The following is a 27,446-nucleotide window of genomic DNA, read 5'->3' as shown; positions in this document are numbered from 1 at the left end:
TAAATTTTTTTTAATATACAGAAATTAAATTATATTTTAAATGTTTACCCATACATATGATATATATATATATATATATATATATATATATAACTATGAATAAAACTCTTTCAATTAATTTTAAAGCATCCTTTTAACAAAAAAACAAATATATATATATATATATATATATATATATATATTTCAAAAGTTTATAAGTTTAATTATATTATAAAAAGAAAGAAAAATATTTAAGGTTCATTCATAAAATATCCTATTTTTTCTCATGTAATAAATATATGTATATATTTATGTAGTCTTTGATACACCTCTTATTATAACATTTTAAAATCTGTCCTTTTAAAATAGCAGTTCCAACTTAAACCTTTTTTTTTCCTACTTTTTTTAATGTTTTGCTCTTTTTAAATGTCGCATTGGATTTATGAATCTTTTCTGTCTCAAACTCAGCTCTCTCTTGAACTCTAGAGAATCTCTCAAAGTCTCCTATTAAAGTATTAGCGAAACCTTCGGTTATAGATGCGGAAAAGTTTAATAATCCAAAAACAGGTGAAAAGATACATCGAAGAATACAACCAATAATTATGCAAGTAGTTTTAAAAGTACTATTTCCCTTATTAATAGATATGATAGGTTGTGTTACCAAAGAAACCCAAGGTCTATAGAATGTATCTAAAATTAATCCATCTAATCCTAAAATGATTGAATCTAAAATACTTGGTGGTCTAGGTCTTGAACCACCCATTAATTTGTGACATACATTTAACATATGACTCAATGATTGAAATAACCCACCAACAGTATTAACAACTAATATAATAATTCCACACTTAAAACCTGACATAAAACCATCAAAAAAGTTGGAACTTGTTTTAACGCCTCTAACGGATTCTTTATATAATGCACATAAGCCTTTTATAAAACCTTTTATAATAGCAAATGGATTAGATAACCATGCACTTGGTAAAGATTGTCTTAATAATTGTCTAAAATAAGATATTCGTAATGACTGAAATAATCCATCCCATGTGCAAACAATATAATTTCTTTTTTGTGATATTAAACGTATACGCATAGAAGGCGTATCCAATGGCAATGCATCAACTATATGTAAGACTCTTCTAGAAATTCGATGTTCTGATGTTCTTATAGATGCAATTATTTCTATTGGATAAATTTTAAATTCTCTTATATAAACAGGTTTACTTTTATTATCTATCCATCTTGGATTTGGATGTAAAAATAAATGAGAGGAAAATGCATTCATAAAAATTTGTTTGTTTTTAAAATATTGAATTTTTATTGGTAATAATAATTCATCATTTATATTATTTATATTATAAAATGTATTATTAATTAAATTATGTATTTTCTTATATTTATAATAACCCAATAATAATTTACATATTTTCTTTTCTAAAATATATTGTTTATTTTTATGACTAGATTTACTAGAATTAGAACTTTTAGTACTATCATCTGAATATATATTAGGGAATATATTATTAATATTAATAATTTTATTATTTTTTAACATTCTAGCTTTGGACGAGTTAAAATAATAAGAATATGCATTAGGTTTGATGTTTACATTATTAATATCGTTATATATATTATCAACTTTTTTTTTATGACCTATCATTTTATAACTTGTGTTATCAATTATATTTACATCATTTATTAATCTATTATTTTCAATTCCTATATTTGTTTGTTCGGAAACGTCGTATCCCATTTTATGTTTTATATATTCATCCATATATAGCATTTGTAAAAAGTTCCTATCTGAATAAATTTTCAATGTTGTATTTATTGCACTTTTAGCTGTTTTAGATGTGCTTACGAGTGGAGGTAAAGATTTATCGTTTTTTTCATATAATAATAATAATTGTTTTTCTTTTTCTATTATTTCAATTAATTGTTCAATTACTAATAGTTCAATATTAGCATTTAAGGGAGATATTTTTATGGTTATGCTTTGATATATTGGTGCTTGTTTTAATGAATCAACACAATATTGTTTTATATGTATATATAAAAAGATATTTTCTTTCTCATCTTCTTCAATATTAGTACTCTTCAAAATAACAGGAATATCACCTTTTACAAAATGATCTATATGGATTTGTTCAATTAGAAATATGGAATTAATATAACTGTTTAAGAAAACAAATTGTACATATTCGTTTAATTCTTTTTTCTTTAAGATATTTATAGGTGTAAACATTTCTGTAATATCGTTATTTACAATTTCTTTAGGATATATATGTCCATTATATTTTAATTTAGTTAAATGGATAGCTATAATAACATCTTGTCTATGTATCCATGTAAAGGTAATTCTAGGTATATTAAATTTATATATTATTGGTACATTTGGAAAATTAAAATAAATAAAATTTTTCATATTATTATTTAATATATATTTCTTATTATTATTTTTTTGTGATAATAATATTTTTTTCCTGCTATTTAATGCTATCAATTTATGAATTTTACTAAAATTTTTGGTTCTAACAATTTTTCTAGCCAAATTATATTTTTCCGTAATCACAATAGCTCTACTACCATTATCTCTTATAATTAAAAAGGAATATAACTTTTTATTTATTAAATTATGACCAAGGAATAAATTATCGTTCTCTTCCTCATCGTTTATATAACGTTCCATATTATCATAATTAATTGAATCACTTTTAGAACTTAATTTATCGGAAGATGAATCATTCATTTGATATGACATTTGAGACATATTTCCTTTAAATATTTCATTTTTCACATTTCCTTTATTCTTACGTGATGATAAATTATCTCCATATATTCTATATGGTAATGTAACAACGTTGTCAATAAAAGAGTTTATTGTATTTATGCACCAGGAACTTTTTTGTACTCCTACAATTTTTAAAGCAATTTTTGATGATTCTATTTCATTATTATGTCTTAATGTATAATAAATAGAGCTATAAGGATAAATCATTTTTACTGAATAATCACCATCCTTATTATATCTATTTAAATAAGTATTATAATTACTACTATTAATATATCTTTTCGTATATTTATTAATATCAGTTGCATATGCAATTATAAATTTAGTAGCATTGATTATTTCAAATTGTGGTCTGACTGGAAGACTAAGAATATAAAAGTATCCATTATATGTATATGGTAATTGTTGTTTATCACCAAAAATACCACTACATATATTTATTTCTACTAATAAATTTTTAGTGTTATTAATTTGTGATTTGTTAACATTAAATAATTCTATTTGAAAATTTGATGGTACATTTTTAGGTATTAATGAAAATGGTAACGAGCTATATTTGTCTTCACTATCTTTTATTCTAATATTATTACGATGATAATGAAATGATACTATTTCTCCTTTTCTTATATACGTTTCATTAGATTTGTTTTTTACTCCTTTTTCATCCCCTTTATTTTTTATATTATCTTTATATTCTTCATTTAATTCATATTTTGATGAGTCTTTCTTTATATTATCACTTACATTTTTATCTACATATGCAATATTTCCATTAATATTAATATTATTATTATTATTATTATTATTATTATGGTTATTTAATTTGTTTGTCTTACTAATACTGTAATCATTATTAATAAGATAAATGTCATTTATATTTTCATTATTATTTTTAAAATTATCATTACCAAAATTATATATATCTTTATGTTTATTATTATTTATAATATTATTTTGATTATTGCTAGTGTTCATTTTACATGATACTTCGTCTCCATTTTGATTTATACTCTTTTCATAATTACTAATATTTTCGTTTCTTATTAAACTATTACTATTATTAAATTGTTTTTCACAAAATGCTTCATTTTCTTCTATTAATGGTTGTATTGAGACATTGTTAGATTTATATTCATTCAATTTTTTCCCTTCTAGTTGAAATAAATTTTTATATGTATCATTTATTTCTATTTTATTAATATTCGGACTTATAAAAAAAGTTTCCGTTTTTTTTCTAACAGAGTCAGTAACTATTTTGATGTCGAATGGTAACCTATTTATAAATATATAACTATTTACAAATGTAACAATTTTAGATTTATTAAATGGTTCTTCTGCATATCTAACACAAATACCAAGTGATAAGTAATCTCCTTCATTCGAATCCTTTTTATTTATTTTTATTTTTCTTGTTTCTTTACTCCTTTTTTCGGAACTATATTTATATAGCATTTCTTTTTTTTCTTCATTTGGTACGTTTTCTATTTTATGTTCATTATAATTTTCTTCTTTGTCATTAACAGCATCTTCTTCATTCTCGATTTTATCGTCTACTTCATTTGTAATAAAATTATTTTTCTCAATGTTTCTTATATTTTCGCTTGTGTTTAACTCGTTCTCATCAAATTTGTTTAATTTTTTTTCAATCATATAACCATCATTAGCACTAATAAATTCGATTCCATCTTTTTCGCTTTGTTTAGAATTACTACTGTCTGTTAATTTTTCAGATGAATTAAAATTGTCAGAATTATTCATATTATTTTCATCATAATTATTCTCTTCTTCCTCATTATATTTTTTCTTTTTCTCAGTAGTATTAATAAAAAAAGGATTTATTGAAAATTTCATCTTTAAACCATATTTTATATTTTTATTACTCTTCCTTTTTGTAGAATTTTTAATTGTAATTTTCTTTTTTCTTTTTTCATTAACATTCAAACTTAAAATACTATTATTTTTAAATAATTTACTTTTTTTCGATTTATTTGAAGCTTCCATTTCTCCACGTTCATCTGATGTGTCTTGATCATTCTCTACATCATTTATTACATCTTCATTATAAATATTCATAATATCATAATTGAATTTTTTAGAAAATTGATTAGAATTTCTTTTGGATATCCCTTTCTTTTTGTTAGATGAAATCTTTTTTTTATCGCGTTTTTTATTAGTGTATGAATTTCTATTAAATATATAATTTTTCATTTTTCCTTTTTCTCTTGTCCTACCATTTTGGGGTTTTTCTTTCTTCTTTTGAGTAACTACATTTTCATCATGTTCATAATGTGGGGAACTATTAATGGATCGATTTAGTGTGAGAGGCTTATCATTGTGAATATGAACATCATTATGGTAGTCATCGTTATTATCATCATAATTATATTCATCATTATAGTCATCATTATAAACATCATTCTCATCATTATTTTCATCATAATGTTCTTCAGATTCTTGATCATCTATTTCTTCGCCTTCAGTATCATCAAAACGATCCAGATCATCCTCTTGTTCTTTTAATTTGCTGGATTGTATAGTTTTATTGAATAATCTAAATTTCTTCATTATTTTTATATTATCAAAAGCTCTCAATCCTTTTCTTCCACTCCTTCTAATATTATTATTATTATTATAATCATCATCTACGTTGTTATTTTTTTTATTTGCGTTTTTATATTTTTTTATTTTATTTTTGTTTTTATTCATTCTTCTTCTTTTAAATAACAACCTGTCATTTCTTAAGAGATATTTAAAAACATTTTTATGTGCTTTATGGCTTTTAACTTTATCTATTTTGTTATGACTATTTTCACTTGTATTGAGTAACAGTTCTGTATATTTAGAAGAATTAGCATGACATGAATAATTCCTATTTGTTGTAGTATCAATAGATTCACTTAAATTAACTGAAAGGATAGAGTCATTCATTTTTTTTTCCAATTTTCCATTTTGATAATTATTCAGTTTATCTATTATTTCATGATTTTCATTTTGTGTATTTTGTTTAACTACACAAGTTTGTAAATAATTTATATTTTCGTTTGTTCTATGTTTGTCTTCAATATTAATTTCTTCATTAAGCATTGTTTCTATCTCTTCCTTTTTATCATTAAATCCATTTAGATTTATCATCTTCATTTTTTCATCTTTCAAGGATATCACATTAACATTTGCACTATAATTATTAGAATGATTATTATCTCTAACATTTTTCTTTTTTCGTTCTTCATATTTTTCCCAAAACCTTACCTTTTGTTTTCTATTTATTTTTCTATAAACTAAATTTATTAAAGGACGTATCATATTCGTTTTTGTACAATCAATTTTACTACTAACATTACTACATAATATTTTATTATTCATATTATCATGCTTATATGATTTTATCTTCACATTCTTTGCTTCTTCTTCTGTCATATATAAACGACTATTAGGAGGTAATAATTTATTGTTAACATATAGACATACATTTGTTGTATTTTCAAAAAAGAAAGGAAAATAAAAATCAATTTTTCTACGAGATACATCAGCGGACATAGTAATACTTTTGAAAATATATAAATTATCATACACTTTTCTATTCATTTGATTTATCTTATTTTCAAAATAAATAAATTTTAATTCTTCGTATGAAAATATATTTCCTATTAACCCATATTTATGATTTAAAATTTTTGTAGTTGTGATAGTATCAGTTGTTGGCATATATATAGGGAAAAACCCTTCACTAACATATAAGAAATTATTTGTATCCATCATTTTTTTTTTCTTATTCGAACTAAGGTAATAATCACTATCATAATCATCATTATTATTATCATCATTGTTACTATAATTATTTGAATTTTTTCTATTTACTCTAAAAAAATTGGATTTATTATTGAATGAATAATTATTATTATATTTATTTTTTTTATTATGGTTAAAATTATTTTTATCCAACATCTCATCTTTTTGTATTTGTTTTATAATCTCATCGTATAGGTATACACTGTCATTTTTTTTATGTGACTCAAGTGAATTTTTGTATGCCCAATAATTAATATTTCTATTGCGATCATTATAATAATATTCATTATCAACATCATTATTACTGTATATGTCTTTTGTATCATTGTTGTTATCATTTTTAATTTCATCTAAAATGTTTTTATCATATTGTTTCTGATATAGTATATTTTCATTATTATCCATACTATTCATATAATTATTTTTCCTATTTCTGTTTTGTTTTTGCTCCTTATTAATACTATTAGTAAATTTGCTCGTAAATAAGGGGTGTTCATTGATATCTGGAAGCTTAACATTTTTATAATCAAAGTAATTTGTTAATTCATTCATATAATCACAAATAAAATTCATTTTTTCAATTTGCAGACCATGATAGAAAATTTTCATATAAAATGCTTGAGAACAAATAGGTAGGGACCAATAATGATGAGGAGGGACTAAAGCAAACATTTCTTGTTTTTTCAATATTTTGGTTATATCATCATTCATTTCGTAATTACTATAATGATTAAAATAATAATGATAATAATTATTATTATTAATATTATCATTATTATTAAAATTATTATTATTGTTATTATAAAAAATTTTATCTTCAACTTTATTGTCATATTTTTTTTTGCTCAAATTAAATATATTTTTATCCTTTTTTAATCGAACTATAACAGTTATAGGGTTTGGTAGGTTATTTTTAATTGTTACCATTGGTTCAATAACAATTGAATAATTATATGATGTCTCTTTTATATGTTGAGTAGGTACATCTTTTACTTTTACATAACAATAAAACATGATTAAACTTTTAAATATTAATTCAAAAGGTGAAATATCCAATTTTTTTTGATAAAGATTATTATTATTTAAAGCATATTTATTTAAAAGTTTATATAAAATATTGAATGGAACAGCTTCTATATCTAAACTTTCATCATTATAATTATTTCTTATATTCTTCTTATGACGTTTTTTATCTTTTTTCCTTAGAATTTTTATATATGGTAATGTACAATCATATAACCAAAATATAGGTATAGCTCTTTTACTAAAAGGTAAAATATTTATATAATCTTTATCTTTTATTTTCTTCTCTTTTGTCTTTTTCATTTTTTTTATTTTATCCATATAAGATATAAAATTTCTGTTATAACTTTTTATTTTCATATTATCATTTCTTGATTTAGAACTTTCATGTGAACCTTTCTTTGTATCTTTTTCCCACATGGAATAATTGCTATTGGATTTATTTTTTTTTCGTTTATACCATTTGAAATTTACTCTAGAAAAGTAATTTGTCTTTCCTTCTTTGTATATTCGAAAATATAGTCCCGTGTTATTTTCAATTTGAATGCACGTTCCTATGCATAGGCACCATTTGTTCCTAACGATTTCGGGTTCGACAAGAAGATTATATTTAACCTGTAAAAATAAAAACAAATGATATAATATAAGAAAGTATCATAAAATGGAAATTAATATATATATATATATATATAAATATATATATATATAAATATATTTATATTCATATAATGTTTCAATATTATTACGTTTGGTATTTTGTAAGCACGGGAATACAAATCGTCCGTATAAAGAACTCCTATATATATCCAAGATGATTTTTTTTTAATAATATTAATAATTTTGTTATCGTTATCATAATTTTTATACAGAAATGGCATTTTATAAGTAAATTGATATAAAATGTCATAAACACTTTGCGTATTATCATACAATAAATGTTTTTCATGCTTAGAAACTAAATTATATATATTTTGCTTTTTGAAACCTATTTTAGATATATTTTTAAATAAATTATTTAAGTCATTTTCATTAGTTATCATATAATCTTCTGAATTTTTATTCATACCTTGAAATTCAGAATTTATTGTATTTTTTTCTTTCTTTTTGTTTATACAAAAATATAAACATTCACATGGGAATTCATGATATTCATTTTTATTTATTATAACTAATTTCCATACATAGTTATTATTTTTTGTTCTTGTTTTATAAAATATAATTATTTCTGAATGTAGATCATTGTATATTTCTATTTTAGAATTTTTAACTTCATTCAATTCCTTTTTAAAATTTAAATTTGCAAATAAATATTGATACAAATATAAAAATGATGTGGTTATATTTATATTTATACTCGTTGTAGAAAAATGAATATGTAGGATAGGAAAATATTTAAATTTTTCTTTTATATTAAAATTAATTGTAGTTGGATTAATTATATTATCTTGAATATTATACATATTATCATATGTTCTTAAACCAATTTTAAATGTTAAATTCATTTTTATATAGTTAGGCTTCTTCTTATTATTATTGTCATCCCTATATGTTTCATAATAATTATTATCCTTATTTGATATAGTAGAATTAGAATATGATAAATCATACCATTCATTTTCTGTATATCTATTACTAATTGAATTTTTTACACATTCGTTCATTTTATTATTTTTATATAAGTCTTCAAATTTCATATGTTGTAATTTTTCATTTAAATAAAATTTTACACATTCATTTTTATTATAGAAAAAAAATTCATATTTGTATAGACAAGTAAATAAATAATAATTTAAATCATACACATTTAAAGTTAATATGTTCTCTTTATTCAGTTGGTGTATTTTTAAGCATATATTATGTATATCTAATTTTATTTTTATTTTTTTCCCTTTCTTATTAAAATTATAAAATTCTTTTTTTTTATCTAACAACGTTTCGGATTGATTTTTTAAATAAATATCTTCTACGCAATTTGTAATATTACATGTTAAATTATCATTACTATTAATACTATTATATGTATTCTTTTTTTTTGTCCTATTTTTATCATAATAACTGTCTTCACAACTTAATTCAGAATTGGTAATCATATATCTATTATAATTATAATTATCTATATTTTCTATTTTATTTTTATAATTAACATGATCTAAAATATTTGCATCACTCCAATTTTGTATTTCCTGATTTAATAACTCTTTTTTATTTTTGTTTCTTTTTTTTCTAGAATTTTTTATGCTTATTCTTTTTAGTAATGAGACATAATCACCATCGTTAAGGATTTCTCCGTATTCCCTTTTTGTTGTTCCTTTTTTTTTCCATCCTTTTATTTGTTTATTGGTATAATTTATGTTCTTTATTATCTTACTTTTTCCTTTTTCATATTTTAATTTATAAGGATGATAAAAATAAAGTAAAAATTTTATTAAAAAGAATGTTATATTATTTTTATCCTTATTAAAACCATTTTCTTTAAACATCCCTTCCTTCTTAAAATTTTGTGTAATTTCTTTGTGTATAGAAACATTTTCATTGATTCTTTGATTTGTATTTAAAATAAGAGGTCCATGTTTTGTATCATTTGTCAACGAATGATATTGTTGACTAGTTTTATAAAATACCGTAGAATTATTTTTTGTTTTCTCATTTTTATGAATATCATTCCATATATCATTTGTATGTAGAATTTTGGTAAATGTAAGAAAATAATTATAATGAAAATATTTCTTAATATTACATAAATAATATGCGAATTTATTATACTTAGAAAATACAAATAAATAATAAAGTAAATTCCTTATATAATTATTATTATATGGATAAAAGCAATTTAATAATTTTAAAAATATCAATCCATGACATATAATATTTTTCTCATTATTAATATTATTAATTATTAAAAATATCTGATTATATAAATTATATAAGTTTTCTTTATATAATTCCATTTCTGTATATTTTTCTTTTATATTGTATATAATTTCAAAATATTTCATATTTTTATTTTCTAAATTAATGAAAGGTTGAATTTTTATATAACTGTCTACCATCTTTTTATAAATATTTATATTTGATATAAGAAAACGTTTACGAGCATAATATAATGTATTTATATTGTTGTGGTTATATTGGTTTTCTTCCCAACCATGTTCATATATAGTTTTTCCTTTAATTAGATTATATAGATTACCTTTCACTTTATCATTTCCTTTTTTCAAAGTGTCCTTTATATATTTACTTTCTTCATATGGATATTTATCTTGCGCATTAAATATTTCATTTTTATTACTAAATGATGTATATAATATTTTATTAGTACATTTTGGACTTTCTATATTTTCTACTTTTTTAGTATTATTTGTACTACATATTATCCTTTCCTTTTCTGAACCTTTTGATTTGTTCTTTTTATCTTTAATAATTATATTATTTTCTACATTATCTTGTTTCTTCATTTTGTTCATATTCACATATTTGTAATATTTATCATTTTGGTTGCAACTAATGATATCTAAATTATCATCTTGATTATCACAATGATTATTTTTATCGATGTATTTATATTTGTTCATTTGAAAGGAAACATTTCTATTTCCTTCTGTTTCCTCTTGGTACATATATTTATTTTTATTTATTCTATAAACCTTATTTTTATTCATTTGCTTCAATTTATTATACATTATATGATTTTTTAACACCTTAAACTTATGCATACTTCTCAAATAAATGTTTTGAATCTCCAATTTTTCGCTCGACTTTTTAAGCAGGTTTTGATTTTTATTCTTAAATGGATGAATATATATATTTTTAAAAAAAGAAAAATAATTTTTATAGAAAATTGCAAAATAAATATTATAACGGAAATTATTATACAATTTATACAACTCCTTTATATTATCAATAGTGACATTAATTAATAACTCTTTGAATATTATTTTATAAGACTTTTTTACTTCTCTTGATTTTATCATGAAATAAATGTTGTTCATATTTAAAAAACATTCATTTTCTTCTTTAATATTGGGCATAAATATATTATTATTTTCATTCAAAAATATATTATATTTATCTTCATAAAGTACTTTTGTCTTATATGTTGATAAGAACAAAATATTAGAACTGTTTATATTTTTGCTCTTATTATAATAAATCGAATGTTTATGGGACTCATTAGTTTCTTCATTTGTATGGCATATTAAATTATTACTGTAAAATATATTTTTATTTACTAAATCCTTTTTATTTTTTTTATTTTTTATATTTATATTTTTTCTTCTTCTTTTCTTTTCATTATCATTATCATTATCATAATAATAATTATTATTGTTATAATCCTTTTTGTTATGTATACACATTTTCTTTTTGTCTTTCTTTATTTCATTCCCTCTTTCTCTTTTTAATTTTTTATTACAAAGTATAATTTTTAATCTTTCCATATGTTTCATTTCATTATAATATATATCGTAAAAATTACTGTTATCGTAAAAAGAATATTCTAACTCTTTCTTTAGTTGTTCCTTGTCATTATTATTATTATTATTAATAATATAAATATTATTATTATTAATATTATTATCATTATCATTATAATTTTTAATTGTATAAAAGCTACTTCTTGATTTTGGATAATCTATATTTCGGGTCATATAATTTAAATCAAATATTATGGAACCATTTATAGACGATTTCATATTTGTTTTCCCTTTAAATAATTTTAGTTTATCATATATTTCAGTAAACGAATAACATTTTCCTAACATAATATTAAAATTATTTACTTCAGATTCTAAATAAAATAAATTTTCACTTTTCTTTTCTTTATGATTTATATTTATACTGAATATTATAGATAAGCATACATTTCTTTTATTTTCTTTAAGGTTTTCTCTTTTCTTTCTTTTTTTTTCTACTTCTTTTTTTCGTTTTCTTTCTTCCATCCGTTTCAGTTTATAATATTTTCTTCTTTTTCTATAACGTTTTTCATTATCTATAATTGTATCAAAAAGTTCGTTATCAAAATTTTTCTGGGCGTGATTTTTTTGATGCATATAAAGACCATTATCATATGTATTATTATCACCGTTTGTGTCTTTTAACAAATAACACAATGAATCATCATCATCTATATCATCTTCATTATCATAATTATTATTAGTATCGTTTCCTTCATTACTCATCAAATTATTATTAGAATATATCTCACTGAACCTTTTAGATCTATTTAAATCTTCTGATTCCATTTCTATCTTGTCCATATCTAGTGTTATCCTTTTATTACCTTTATATGTATTCTTCAAACTATATTTATTTAAGTTCATTTTTTTTATACATTCTTCATCCAACACTTCATCATTCATTGATCTTTTCTTTTTAGCTAGATAAAATATTTGCTTCCTTATCTTCTTATCCATAAATGTGTTATTATAAATTTTGGATTTACATAAAAGTTTTAAAATATTTAAATTATTACTTGAGTTACTAGAACTAAGTGATTTTATTCTTAATTTTTTTACAACCTTCATTATTTCACCTACTTCAGTATCTATACTATTTGTTTGGTTTATTCTTTCATCTCTATCTGAATTATCCATTTCTTCACTTCGTGTTTTATTTCCTTTATATATATCCTTATTTGTATATTTCTTCATCATTTCATTATTATTTTTTTTCTTTCTACTTTTTTTTAAAAAATAACTCATTTTAATATTTTTATTTATATTTTCCTTATTATTATAGGTAAATAAATCATCCTGTATAAACCATGTTTCCAATAAATTAATTTTCATGTTGAAATTTATGGTTTTGTTGAAATAAGCTTCTTTATTTTTCAAAGAAAGATATTTTTCATGTGTTATATTGTTTTTATATTTATCATGTTCTTTTAAAAAGGATTTGTTTTTTCTATGATTAAAGTGTATACCATTAAAACTACATAAAGAATGATCATCCTTTTTTTGTTTTTTTTTTTCTTTCTTTTTATTACTTAATAATAATGTTTGTGATAATTTTCTAGTAAAAAATTTCTGTATAGTTGTTTTAATTTTATTGGATAGTCCATTATTTCCACGTTTTTCTTGTGTCATATCTTTATCATCCTTAATATTATTCTCGTTTGCAAGTGAAAATACACTGGTTTTGGTTTTTTGATACTTTAAGCTACAAATACTATTTGTTTCTATTTGTTCATTATTTTCTTTAAAATCAACATAATGGTTTATATTTGATTTATTATTATTATTATTGTTGTTGTTGTTGTTTTTGTTGTTGATGATGATGTTGTCGTTTTTGTTGTTATTGTTATTTTTTTTATTGAGATTATTCATATTATCCATATGAACACTTCCTTTTTTGATATAAACAAATTTGTTATTCTTTTTTTTTTTTGTTTGGGGGAGAATATTATCATTATTATTCATATACCTTTTCTCATTATTATAATTATTCATTATTCTATGATTACTTAATTTTTTCATTTTTTTTTTTTTTTTTCTTTTTCTCTTTTTTTTCAACATTGATATAGTGGATAGCTTTATCGTATCTTTCCTATATCCATTAGTGCTTGTTTGATATTTCTCATTGTTTTCATTCATATAATAATGTGCATATTTTCTCTCTTTACTAAAATTTACTTTTTCAATTGGGTAAATATAATTGGTGGTAAGATTAAACACATTTTCATTAGATACATAATCTAATATAGTTTTATATTTTGTATAAAAATATAAGAAGAATAACAAATTATTATTAACAAATACTAGGAAATAATAATTCTTATCATTGAGTTCTTTTAATGATATATGAATTCCGGCAGTATGAAATTCATACTTATTTATAATTAAATATTTATAATTAATTTTATTTTTATAAAAAAAGAGCTTATCTACGTAATAGTCTAAGTTATTACTATTACCTACCATGTCTTCCAATTTATCATTTTCTTTTTTTTCATTTTCTATATTTGAAAAATTAGTCTGTTCATTATTAGACAATTTTGACGTTGTATTATTATCTAATATAATTAAATTGTTTTTATTATATGTATTATCACAACAATCACTTTCTTCGTATTTGTCGTATTCAGATTGTCTTGTATTATTTCGATGATGGTTTAATATTGAACACTTTTTAGACTCTTCTTTGTTATTTATATTATTATAAATGTCATTGTGGTTATCATAATTATTATCATCATTTATCAATATTTTATTATTCTTATGATCATTATTTATATGATTATCATCTAATGAATAACCTTTACGATTAAGATATGCCATACTTTCATTCTTCCCATTTTTACACATGCTAATATAATTTCTCAAAATATTATTATATAATAATAAACCCTTTTGAAAATTATCCACATTTATACAAGAATTTAGGTAACAAAATGAGGAACTCGAAACCTCAGGTAATATAGTATATACATATAAATAAGAATAAAAACTATTCCACAGCTCTACAGAAAAATTTATTAAATCCATTGTTGTTTTATTATGAATAGTAAATCTTGTATTTTTTAAATCTATATGAAAATTTATATTCTTCATATTTTCATATGCTATAAGATAAAACTGATTATTATATATTTGATTTTTTAAACTTTCCGATATCATTTTTCTTTTCCCTTCTCCATTTCCTTTCAGTAATATTTTTCTTATATATAAATATTCATATATTTTTAATATTTTATTACATAATTGTAAATATTTTTTGGAAGCATGATTCTTAATAAATAATCTAAAGGGTGAAATATTATTACATATATTTATTTTATTATAATCATAAATTATTAATTTATTTAAATATAATGACAATTTAAATCCTTTTTGAAATGATGGTATAAAACATATAAAATTTTCTAAATCAATAATCCATTTATTATCTTGAACAATATTATTTAAAACTAATTTATTTTTTCTGTTTTGTGATAATATATTTTTATATACCTTTTTAATAAACTTATAAAATTGTCTTTTTATTTTTTTCCTAATTTTTCTATCATTATCATTCTTAATTGTATTTTGCGTTATATCATTGTAATCATTTGATAAGGAATTAGGAATATTCATAAACGGTTCATTATCTATATTTACATAATTACTTTTCTTTTGTTTGTTTTGGCATAAACTTTCTTTTGTATATACGCTATCAGAGAAGCTTTTACTTTTTTCATAATAAATTCTTTCTTCATTCCAATATTTATATCGTCTATTTATATTATCTAACATATCATTATTATTATTATTATTATTATATTCATTCATAGATTCATATCCCTTACCTGTATTGCCTATGTCTTCATGGTTTTTATTATTTCTATATCTTACTTGAGAATTATAAAATAATACTGAATTTAATGAAGAAGCAAAAATGGAGGATGTTGATGCGCATGAAGTTGATTCATCATTGTGTGACAAAGAAGAGCTTAGATTATGATGACTATGATGATTTGTATCTCCATTTGATTTAGACGAATTCATAATCATATCATAATGATTTATCATATTTTTATTATTTTTTTTTGACAAACTATAGTACATATTATTTATAGTATCCTCAGCAGAACTCTGATTACTTAAAGTATTAAAAATATTATTGTTCAAATGGGTAATATGTCTGTTACCATTTCCTTTATCATAGCTATAATTAAAATTACTTATACTATCACTCCTATTATTATTATTATTATTATTATTATTTGTTCTTGTGTATGTATTTTTGTTTACATTGTTGTTGATATTTCTTCTTGTATTTGTTTTTGTTTTACTTTTTGTTCTCTCCCTTTTCTGTTTCTTTTGACTATAATCATCCTTATCACTATACAATTCTTCTAACATTTTATACATATAATATTTTGTTTGTTTTTCTATGTTCTTCATGTAATTTATTTTCAATTTAGAAAACTTCATTTTAAATGTATGAACAAATATACTTAAAACATCATGGAAATTCAAATCTTTATTAATATTATTACATATAATAGTTGATGACATTTTTATTGACATTCTTTTAACCTTATTTGGATTAATTGAGATAATATAAAAAGAATTATTATTTGAATAATTAGTAAATGCATTAAATATGAGATAATTAAAATCATTGGAAAAACTCTTATGATCTATTTCTTCATATTTACAAAACTCATTGTAATAATTTCCACTATTCTTTTTTATATTCTCATATTGTTCCATAGATACATAAATATATTCATTATTATAATATGGATGTACATGATCAATATATAAATATTTACTATCATATATATAAGAACAATCAAGAATATTAATATCTATATTGGAAATATCCAAATTTATTATAAAATTATTTTTATTTTGTAATTTTCCTAGAATTTTTTCACAAATGTTATTAAGTCTATTCATAAAATTGTATAACTTATCTAATTTTGTAAAAGGTGTTTGTCCGAAACTCTCTTCTTTCTTATTATCACACTTATGCACGTCAACGTTCTCACACATATTATTATTATTATCACCATAGTTTGATGTATATCCTTTTTTCTTACCATATCTATTTTTCCTTATAGAATGTCTTTGATATGTACCGTTTCTTCCATATTTTATGTCTCCATATATATCATTATTATTATTATTGTTAACACTCATATTATATTTATTCACCAAATCATTATTGTGCTGATCAATACCCATCGTATAGTTGTAGTAACATCTGATATTTTTATATTTATGAATAAAATAAGCTTTCGTCTCTTTTATATCACACATTATAAGATTTTTATTTAAATTGTTAAGAAAATAAAAATTAATTGTAGATAAAAAATATGGATCCATATTTAAACTGGAAGAATAAAAATGAATATAAAAATGGTATCCTTCATTAATAGACTTTTTCTTTTTTTTCTGTTTTTTTTTTAGCATTTCACATGATACTTCTTTTTTTAGTGATATATAAATATGATTTTGTTTCCACGAATTATAGCTTATAAAATCTTTTTTATAAATTAAATAATTATTCAAGCTGTTACAATTATTACTATTACTATTATTATTATAAAAATTGTAAGGATATGAAGAAACGTTGCTATTATCATATAAGGAAGATGATACATTCAAAGGTTTTACATCATTTTTTATTATTTCTTTTTGTATAACATTATCTATATTTTCTATATTTTCTATATTATCTATATTATTATTATGTTTATTTTTATTACGATAATTAAAAATATTTTGTACAATTTGTGTTTGGAAAAGTTGATAATATTTTTTATTTCCTTTTTCTTTTAAGTCATTTGATAATTCCTTTGGGATATTACTATAGGTGTAATTTTTATTATTATGATCTTGACTATCACTTTTATCGTTCTTATAATATTTCATATTTTTATTTGTTTCTTTCATATTTATTTTATTCATATTAGAATTATTATAATAATTCCCTTTCTCCTTGATTATATTCTTATTAATTTTATCTTGTGTTACATCAGCATTCTTCATATCATTAAATATATCCTTCTTCAATTCAAAACTGTATTTCTGTTTATATTGTTCTTTTTCTAATTGTTTTTTTTTTAACAAATCTGATATATACTCTTTAATATAATTATCATTCAAGTTATGTTTATTTTTATTTTCAAATAAATATTTACACATATGTTCGTTTTTATATAGTTTGGATAAATATGGGATGCTTTCCATATATTTATTTATCAATAAACATTTATATATATTTCTATATGTCAATGAAATATTTTTATAAAAAACAGGAACATAACAACATACAATAGAACCTTTCCTTTTATTCAGTTTCATAAAATTAGAAAAGTTAGATTGTATTCTATTAACATTATACAAATGATGTAAATTGAATTTATTAAACCATTCAAGATTATATAGTTGATTTATATATTCGATAAGTGTAAACTCATTTTCTATTATATAATAATTACTTACAATATTTTTATAATTCATGTTTTTTAAATTATTATTGATATCAAAGTAGTTTATATTAAAAGCATTATTTTCATACATGTCTGATTTTTCATAGATAGTATTTAATATGTTAGAATTCTTATAATTATATATCAATGGTTGTAAATATATTTCTCCATGTTTTTTATACTTTTTCAAATAAATGCAATTGAACAAATTTATATTAAATATGGATACAGAACAACAAGATAATTTCCATTTTTTCTTTTTATTCTTATTATTATTTTTGATATTATTATCTCCTGATAATGTATCACAATTTATGTTAATATTATTCTCATTTTTATTTTTATTAAGTATTGAGACATTCCTTTTATCAAAATGTGTGAATGATATATTTTTATTTTCATCATATGACACCTTTTCATATTTTCCATTTTTTTCATATGCCAAATTATTATTTCTGTCTTTATTTAGTCCTGAATTATTTTTATTATAATCTGCATTATAACTCACATATTTATTATTATTATTATTGTTATTATCATTCTTATCCGTATTAAATAATCCAAAAAAATTTTTTGTTTTCTTTTTATTCTTCTTATAATTATTTTCCTGACCCGTTTGGAACACATCAATTGTATTACTATTCCATTTACCAAATTTTTTCCTTCGAATAGGTAAAGATTTAAAACTAAATAAACTAAGAGATCTTTTAATACCTTTATTTTTTTTACTAGCTCCTTTAGATGTATTATTATGTATTCCAATAAAATGTATTAAGGAATTAAAACGCTTCATTATATTATTCTTAGTACTATATTTATTTTCACCATTTTTCTTTTTATAATTTAATAAATAACTAATATAGGACCTTTGTTTATAATCATCTTTATCTCCACATACAGAATTCATTTTATTATGAATGTCATTTTTTAGTAAGAACTCAGATTTCCTTTCATTATCATTATTTGGTATATCATATAAATTATTAACAGTTTCATCAATTGATTTAGGTTCTGATGATTTACTTATATTTTTAATCAAATCATTTTTCAAATAATTCCTCAAATTTTTAATATTTTCATAATATTCTTGAGAATTATTTCCATAAAGAATATCATATGATTTTTTATTTTTATCATTAATATTATAAGAATCAATATCATCTATATATTGTTTCCTGTTAGTTTTTTTATATATACAACTATCACTAGAAGAGGACATTTTATCCATTTTATTAGACTTCATACAATGTTCTATATCATCTTTTGTTTTGTCCTTATCTCCATATGGCTTCTTTATAATTTGAAGATTCTTAACACTTTGTTGCTTTTTTGTTTCTTTATTTAAATTATTATATGTGTTCTCACTGGAGTTATTTAAAATTGAATTCATATAATTAGACAAATGTCTATTATATTTATCCCTCATATTATTTTGAATATCATGATTATTTTTCTTATTTTCTTCTTTTTTTCTTTTTTCTTTAAAAAAATATTCAGAGTTATATTTAATATCTACTACTGTAAGGTGTGAGATAACATAATTACAATTTTTCATGAGCATAATATAGAAAAAAGGAAAAAACGCCATAATACTTTTTTGTTTGTCTTCTATACACATATAATCAAGCTTAAATAAAAAGTTTAAGTTTACATTATATAAATCCTTATTTATAATTCCTACATGTTCATGATTATCAGTATTATTATTTTCATTTTTATCACAAAAATTAGAACAACTATCAATTAAATTGATATAATCATTCATATATGTATCTATATTAAAGTTCTTCTTATAAATATATTTAAATCGATGATAATTCACAAGATAACATAAATTTACATTTTCAGAAGAAATAAATATTTTAATATCTTTCTTAAAATTGTTACTACGTGTATTATCACTTATATTATTATTATTATTATTATTAATTTTATTGTCCTTCTTTTTATTATCATCATACATTTTATGTTCCGAATATACATTATTATAACTGTGGAAATTTTTTGTATCCCTATTAATACCATTAGGAATATCATTTACTCTTTCAATATGATCAACTTTTTTGCTTTTATTTTCTACCTTATACAATTTTGAATATTTTGGAATATGATACCTTTGTTTTTCTTCTTTCTGTGAGGATATATTGTCGCTTTCTTTATTACTTAATTTATCATATTTGTTATCATACATTTTTAAATCAGAATATGAGTTAGAAAATTTTCTTAAGCTTTCATATAAATTTTGGTTTCGACAACCATCCTTCCTAATATTATATTTAGTATAATCATTTGTTTGCTTATGATTCTTTATATATTTTTCCTTGTCCTTTTTATTTTTTTCATTTAATTCATATTCAGATTTATTTGTATTTCCTTCACTATATGAATTATTTTTCATAACTGATCCATGTATAATATTATTACTATTAATAATTGTTTTTTTCTGTCTATTATGAGATATATGAGTGTTGAAATTTTTATCAATTGTATTTTGTTTTTCAAAAGAACTTGTCATATTATCGTGATAATACAATTTATTGTATAAACCATTATTATTAATCTGTTCATTTATTTTTTCATTTAATATTCCTTGTATATGATTATCCTCTCCTACACGTTTATATTTATTGTAGTCAAAATAATGTTTACTATTTTTTTTTTTTTTTTGTCTATATTCTTCATTTTCATACATATCATAATAAAATGTATTATCACTTATATCTGTATAATCTCCATTCATATCTTTAACCTCTTTAGTTTTTTCCTTTATATATATATTATTTTTATTATTATTACTATCTTGTGTAATACCCTTATTTTTATTTTCAAGTTCTTCATCACTGTTATCATCTAATATGCTATGTTGAGTACTGTCACATATATTATCAATTTGATCAATACTAACAAATTTATCATTATATAATTTTATCTGCTTCTGTTTATTTCTTGACAAAAAGTGAAGAGTATATTTGTCTATAGATGTATATGATTTATTTTTATCATATGTATATCCCTTATTATCAAAATGTGGATTGGTATATATAGAATTTATTCTACTTCTGAAATTGTCATAATGGGATAATAGAATATTTAACTTTTGTTTTTCTTGAATATATGTCAAAATATAATTTATCACTATATTACTAAATAATATAAACACTGTAGAACTATAAAAAAAGTAAAAGTTCGATAAAGATATTTTGATAATTTTTTCATTTGTCCATTTGTTAATATGAATATCTAAATGTATTTGTGGTTTCATATTTTTATAATTCATATGATAATCATTTATATATAAATCAAACTTTCTCTTACTTAATATACATATATTATTATCAAAAAAAAATGAATTATTTTTGGTTTTCTTCTTTTTCATATTGCATTTTGAAATACTAAAAAGATTACTAACTGTATCGGTTAATATGATATATTTCTTACATGTTTTAATAATATTATCATTTTTATTCTTCTTTTTTTCATTTCGTTTAGTTTTTCTTGATAATTCAAAATATTTTTCTTTATCATTTGTAACATGAATTTTGTCATTTTTCTTATCCGTAACATATGTTACATTAATTTGTTTTTTGCATACTTTTAGTATATAAAATATATAAAAAGATTGTATTTTCATAGATATATTTACCCCATTATATAAGCGACATATTTCACTCATAAAATTATTCAATACAAATTTAAACATTCCTTCATTTCTATTATTTATACTTATATTTGTTTTTTCTATTAACAAAAAGTATATTTTCTCTTTAATATTATTTTTTCTATTTAATGAATCAATTTGTGTAATACCATTTTCACTACAAGCACTATTATTATTATTATTATTATTATTATTATTATTATTGTTGTTGTTGTTATTTATAAAAAATAAGTCTTCTTCATTAATTGTTTCATCATCATAATTTATATTCTCAAAGATAAAAAGATCTATTAAATTAAGATAATTACAATTTTGATAAAATTCCTTATTTGCTTGTTTAATTATATTTATACGATTCAATTTCATATCAATATATTTCTTTATCTTTTGTGTATCTCCTCTTTCCTCATTATCCATACTTTTATTTGTTTCTTTTATTAATATCTGTTCTTTTTCGTCATTGTAACTATAGGTACAATTGGAATATTTATCAATATCAGAATAATAGTTTTCAGAATATTTAAATGAATAACTATTAACATTATAATAATCATTATTACTTATAAATGTATTATCCATACTAGAATTGTATTCTTTGTCTATCAAATGTGAATAATTATTCAAGGAGTTATTATATACTGAATCATTATTCCTTCTATCATTATGAATTGAATCATTATTAATTGAAATATTATTTATAGAAATATTATTTATCGAGCTGTTATTTATCGAACTATCATTTATCGAAATATCATTTATCGAACTGTTATATTTATTATATTTCTCATTAGACAAATAATCAGCTGAATTTCTTTCCATAGTATTAAAAGAAAATGTGTCCTCTGTACTATCAAGAATATATTTATTTTTATCATTTCTAATACTATTTATTTTTTTTAATATATCATTTTGTTTAAAATGTAAACTATCAAATCTTTGTTTATTATATACATTCCTTCTTACAATCATATAAAAAATCTGTTCAAAATCTTCCTTATTATATAATATTTTTTCATGATCTAATATTTTGATTACTAAATTTTTTATATACATTTCATAATTTTTATTTGCTTTAATAATATTCATATTATCACCATATTTTTTATTATGAATCATTTGATTTTTTTCTTCAATTATGTGATTTTTATAAAAAAAATTATCCAATACCATGTACAATAATTTATTTGTTATATTAAAGTTTCTTAAATGAGATGTATTTTTATTATTGTCTATTAGAAATTGTTTAATTCTATAATATTTCTTTAATCGTGTTTTTATTAATTCTAAATAATCATATGGTATGATATATTTATATACAGATAATAATGATATACATACCTCATTCAAATTACAATTAACTATATCAATTCTTAAGGAATATATATTGTTATTTTTTTTTAATTTTAATGATTTAATATATAATAATAATTCTTTATTTTTTACTGTTTGATCTATATTCATAGCATACATGTTTTTCTCACCAATACATTCTGAATCATTCTTTTTCTTGTCATTATATATTTTATTTGAATTATAACTGTGTGTTGTTTTATCATCAGACGATTCTCTAAATTTAACTCCATTGCATGCAACAACACAATGATTATGTTTATTGTTAATAAAACATGGATTGAATAAATGCTCTAATTTAATATAATTTGAATGTAAATAAAATAAAGAATCTTCTTTATCATGGAAAAGGAAAATATTTTTCAATTGAAAACAAAATCCTATAGATAATAAACTACTATTTTTAACTTTATGCATATAGATGTTATATTCCATATATTTTTTTAAAAATGTATAATAACTATTTCTCATGGAATAAAGAAAGTTACTTTTTTTTCTTTTTCCTTTATAGAGTAAAAAACTATTATTCTTTTTTATATGATATACATTTTTTTGTGGTACAAACAAATTGTTTAAAATCAAATTATGTATATTTAAGGCATTATTTTCTTCATTTTCAGCAAATTTAATAATTTGTTTGTTTTTATAAAGAATATTATTATAATTGTTTATATTATGATTATTTTCAAAATTATTCATCTGATTATCATAACGTTTATGTTTCAATGCAGATGAAATTTGGTCACCAAAATTATTATCATTTGTATATTTGTCTTTTTTAATATTTTTCACAATATCAACATTATGATTTTCCACCTCTTTCACATTGTTAATGTCAGGTGATATATAAAAATTCTTATTTTGTATAGAATCAATTAACTTTTTATTTCCATAATTTTTTCTTGTTTTTTGTTTATCTTGTAACTTTTCCTTTTCATCCATTTTGGACTTAAAGGGATCCATAAGTATAGAATGTTCAATGAAAATTTCCCGACTATACATAGATCCGACTAATTTTTTTTTTTTTTTTTTTATTTTATTTAAAAATGATTTAATATTAACGAGTTCGTTATGGATATAAGAAGAATGTATAAAATAAGTTTTAATTTTTTCAATACATACTTGAACAATTTTTTTTCTTGTACTACCCATACTTAAATATAGAGTTAAAGCTTCAATGACATCTTTATCTATTATATTATCATATTTAAGGAATATTTCTAGACATATATTATTTTGTGGTATAAAATTCATTATAGGTATAAGATTATTTATATTTATAATATATTTACAAATATATATATCCATTTCTCTAATATTATTACTATAATCATTTATAAAAATCATAGTACAATTAGGTAATTTATTAATTTTATTATATATTAATAAATCAAAATTAGTTCCTAAAATGGAATTAGAATTTGATTTAATATTTTTAATCGAATTGTCTTCTCCTTTATATTTCTTTCCTAAAATGAATTTCCAAAATCCTTTTTTATCACCTGTCTTAGTATCAACATTATTTTTGTTATTATTAAGATCATTCTCATATTTCACTTTGTTCATAGTCATGTTTTTGTTTTGAGAAATATATTCATTTTTAAAGCTTTGTAAGTTTTCTATTGGTATTTTTTTATTATCAACATAATTTGCATCTATGTTACGATCTATATATTTATATGGCATATTGTCATTAACTTTGTTATAATTATTGAAAAATATATGACACATGTAATTTTTCTCATAATAATAATTATTATCACAATTATTATCACAATTATTATCATAATTATTATCATAATTATTATCACAATTATTATCACAATTATTATCATAATTATTATCACAATTGTTATCATTATTTTTATTATAGTTAAGGCTATTCATGTGCATATTTTTATGTTGCCCACTTATTGTACTATTATAATATTCATTATAAAATAAATGATTTCGCCCCTTACGACCAACTGATCTCATATACGCTTCTTTTTCCTTAGTTGTTATAATATGACTAAATTTTTTATTCTCATTATAATTATCTATATTATTGTAATGTTCCATATTATTATAGTTATCTTCGTAATGTATTTTATAATTACTACATGTACTATTAGATCTCATTATGTAACTAGGTAAATTATTATTCAATTCATTGTGTATATCTATATTGTTCGTATTTTTTCCTAAACTATTTAAAATGGAACCCTTATAATTTTTCTTTTTTTTCTCATTATCATAATTTTGATTAATATTATCCCTACAATTTTTATCATTTATGTCTTTATTATAATTGTCTCCATTTTGCATATTTGGAGCTGTGATAAAATTTTGCTCCAGTAAATATTCTTCATTAAAATTATTTGGATGTATATCATAAGGATTCATACATTTATAACTAATTTCATTATATACACAATGGTTTTTTATACCCAATTTTTCTATTAAATATATTGGACAAACTTTTTTATTTATAAGAAATTTTTTATTTCTTTTAAAAAGTACAAATAAAGAATGAATATTAAAATTATGCAAATATATAGCATATCTCTTTTTCATAGTTGATAATTTTTCCTGTTTAAATAAAAACGAATAACTAATATTATAAGATAAAAAACATTTATTATAATATATTTTATTATTATTATAATGATTCAAATTTAAAGGAATATATGTAAAGTTAATTTGTGGTATAACTAAATTAAATAACATATCATGAGTAAACCATTTATCAAGCTTCTCTAAATTTTCATCAATCATATAATTTTTTCCTTTCCTATTCTTTATAAAATTATAAAATAACTTTTTCCATTCACCTTTCTGTATATTATTAAAATATTCTTTACTATATACACGTTCATCTGATAACAATCTTAATTTTGTTAATAGGTGAATAGGACAGGAAGCTTCAAATTTATTTATGAACTCTTCAGCATATTCATGATTCATTTTTGAATTCTTTTGATTGCATATTTTTCTATATTCTGAATATTTTATACACTCTTCTATACTAGGCACAATATTAAATATTTTCGTACATCCACCTTTATATAAATAATAGAACTCTATATATTTTATAAAATTAAAAAAGGCATTAAAACATTCGCTAGTAAAATTAATTTCTAGATTTTCATAATTTGATATATTATTGAATGTAGGAGGAATATCATTTTTAAATCCATTTTCTATAATCAAATCATAATCTATTGATATAATTTCATTATTAATATTATTAACCTTATGTTGTTCTGGGTCATTATATATAGGAAAATTATTATTCATATAATAATTATTACTATTATTGTTTTCAAAATTGTCTATATTATTATCATTATGTTCAATATTAATATTATTCTTACTGTTTTCATCCATTGATACTTGTTTACTAATATTATAACAGTTACATGACGTTTTTGCATTCATATCATCTCTTGGTGTATTGTTCAGTTCAGTTTCATTATTATATACTTTGTTATGTCTTAAAATAGACAATTCAACATTTTTAAAATATTTTATATCTTCTTTTAATTCATTTAAAGCTTTTATATCATGTTTCTTAAATATAACATGTAATTCTATTCCTTCTTTTGGAGTTATTCTGAATCCTATATTATTTCTTGGAATATCAAAATAGTAACGTTCTTCTTTTTTAAATGAACTACCATCTGAAGAATCTTTTTTATATATATTTTTCATCTTTTCTTTTTTCTTCATTATATTAATTTCTCTCTTTCTTTTTTTCTTTCTTAAAGATCCTACTTTTATTCTTTCATTCATTTCGTAATCACTAAATGAGCAATATTTTCCATCCCTATTTTTATGTAAAACCTTGCTTTGACTCTTTTTCAAATGCATCTTCATTGGTTCTTTAAGCGAATTTGTGCTTTTGCTGAATAAATTTTCAATGGCTGTGAGAAACATTTCATCTGTAAAAATAAAAG

General features: G+C 20.4%; 1 protein-coding gene across 1 annotated transcript in view; it reads right to left on the bottom strand.

The window, feature by feature from the left end:
- Window positions 1-358: 358 nt before the first annotated feature.
- The window catches only part of PGSY75_0522400 (hypothetical protein), a gene marked incomplete at both ends in the record, with an annotated part of 28,142 nt that continues 1,054 nt past the window's right edge, over window positions 359-27,446 (bottom strand). Inside the window, 2 exons of the mRNA XM_018784505.1 lie at window positions 359-8,197; window positions 8,329-27,431. Of these exons, the coding sequence (XP_018643160.1) occupies window positions 359-8,197; window positions 8,329-27,431 (26,942 nt within the window). The remainder of the gene's footprint in view (window positions 8,198-8,328; window positions 27,432-27,446) is intronic.

This window comes from Plasmodium gaboni, chromosome 5 (assembly GCF_001602025.1).
Source record: "Plasmodium gaboni strain SY75 chromosome 5, whole genome shotgun sequence".
In the NCBI taxonomy this organism is placed as follows: Eukaryota; Apicomplexa; class Aconoidasida; order Haemosporida; family Plasmodiidae; genus Plasmodium; species Plasmodium gaboni.
Note: the sequence above shows the minus strand (reverse complement) of the source record. Positions and strands in the feature narration are given on the sequence as shown.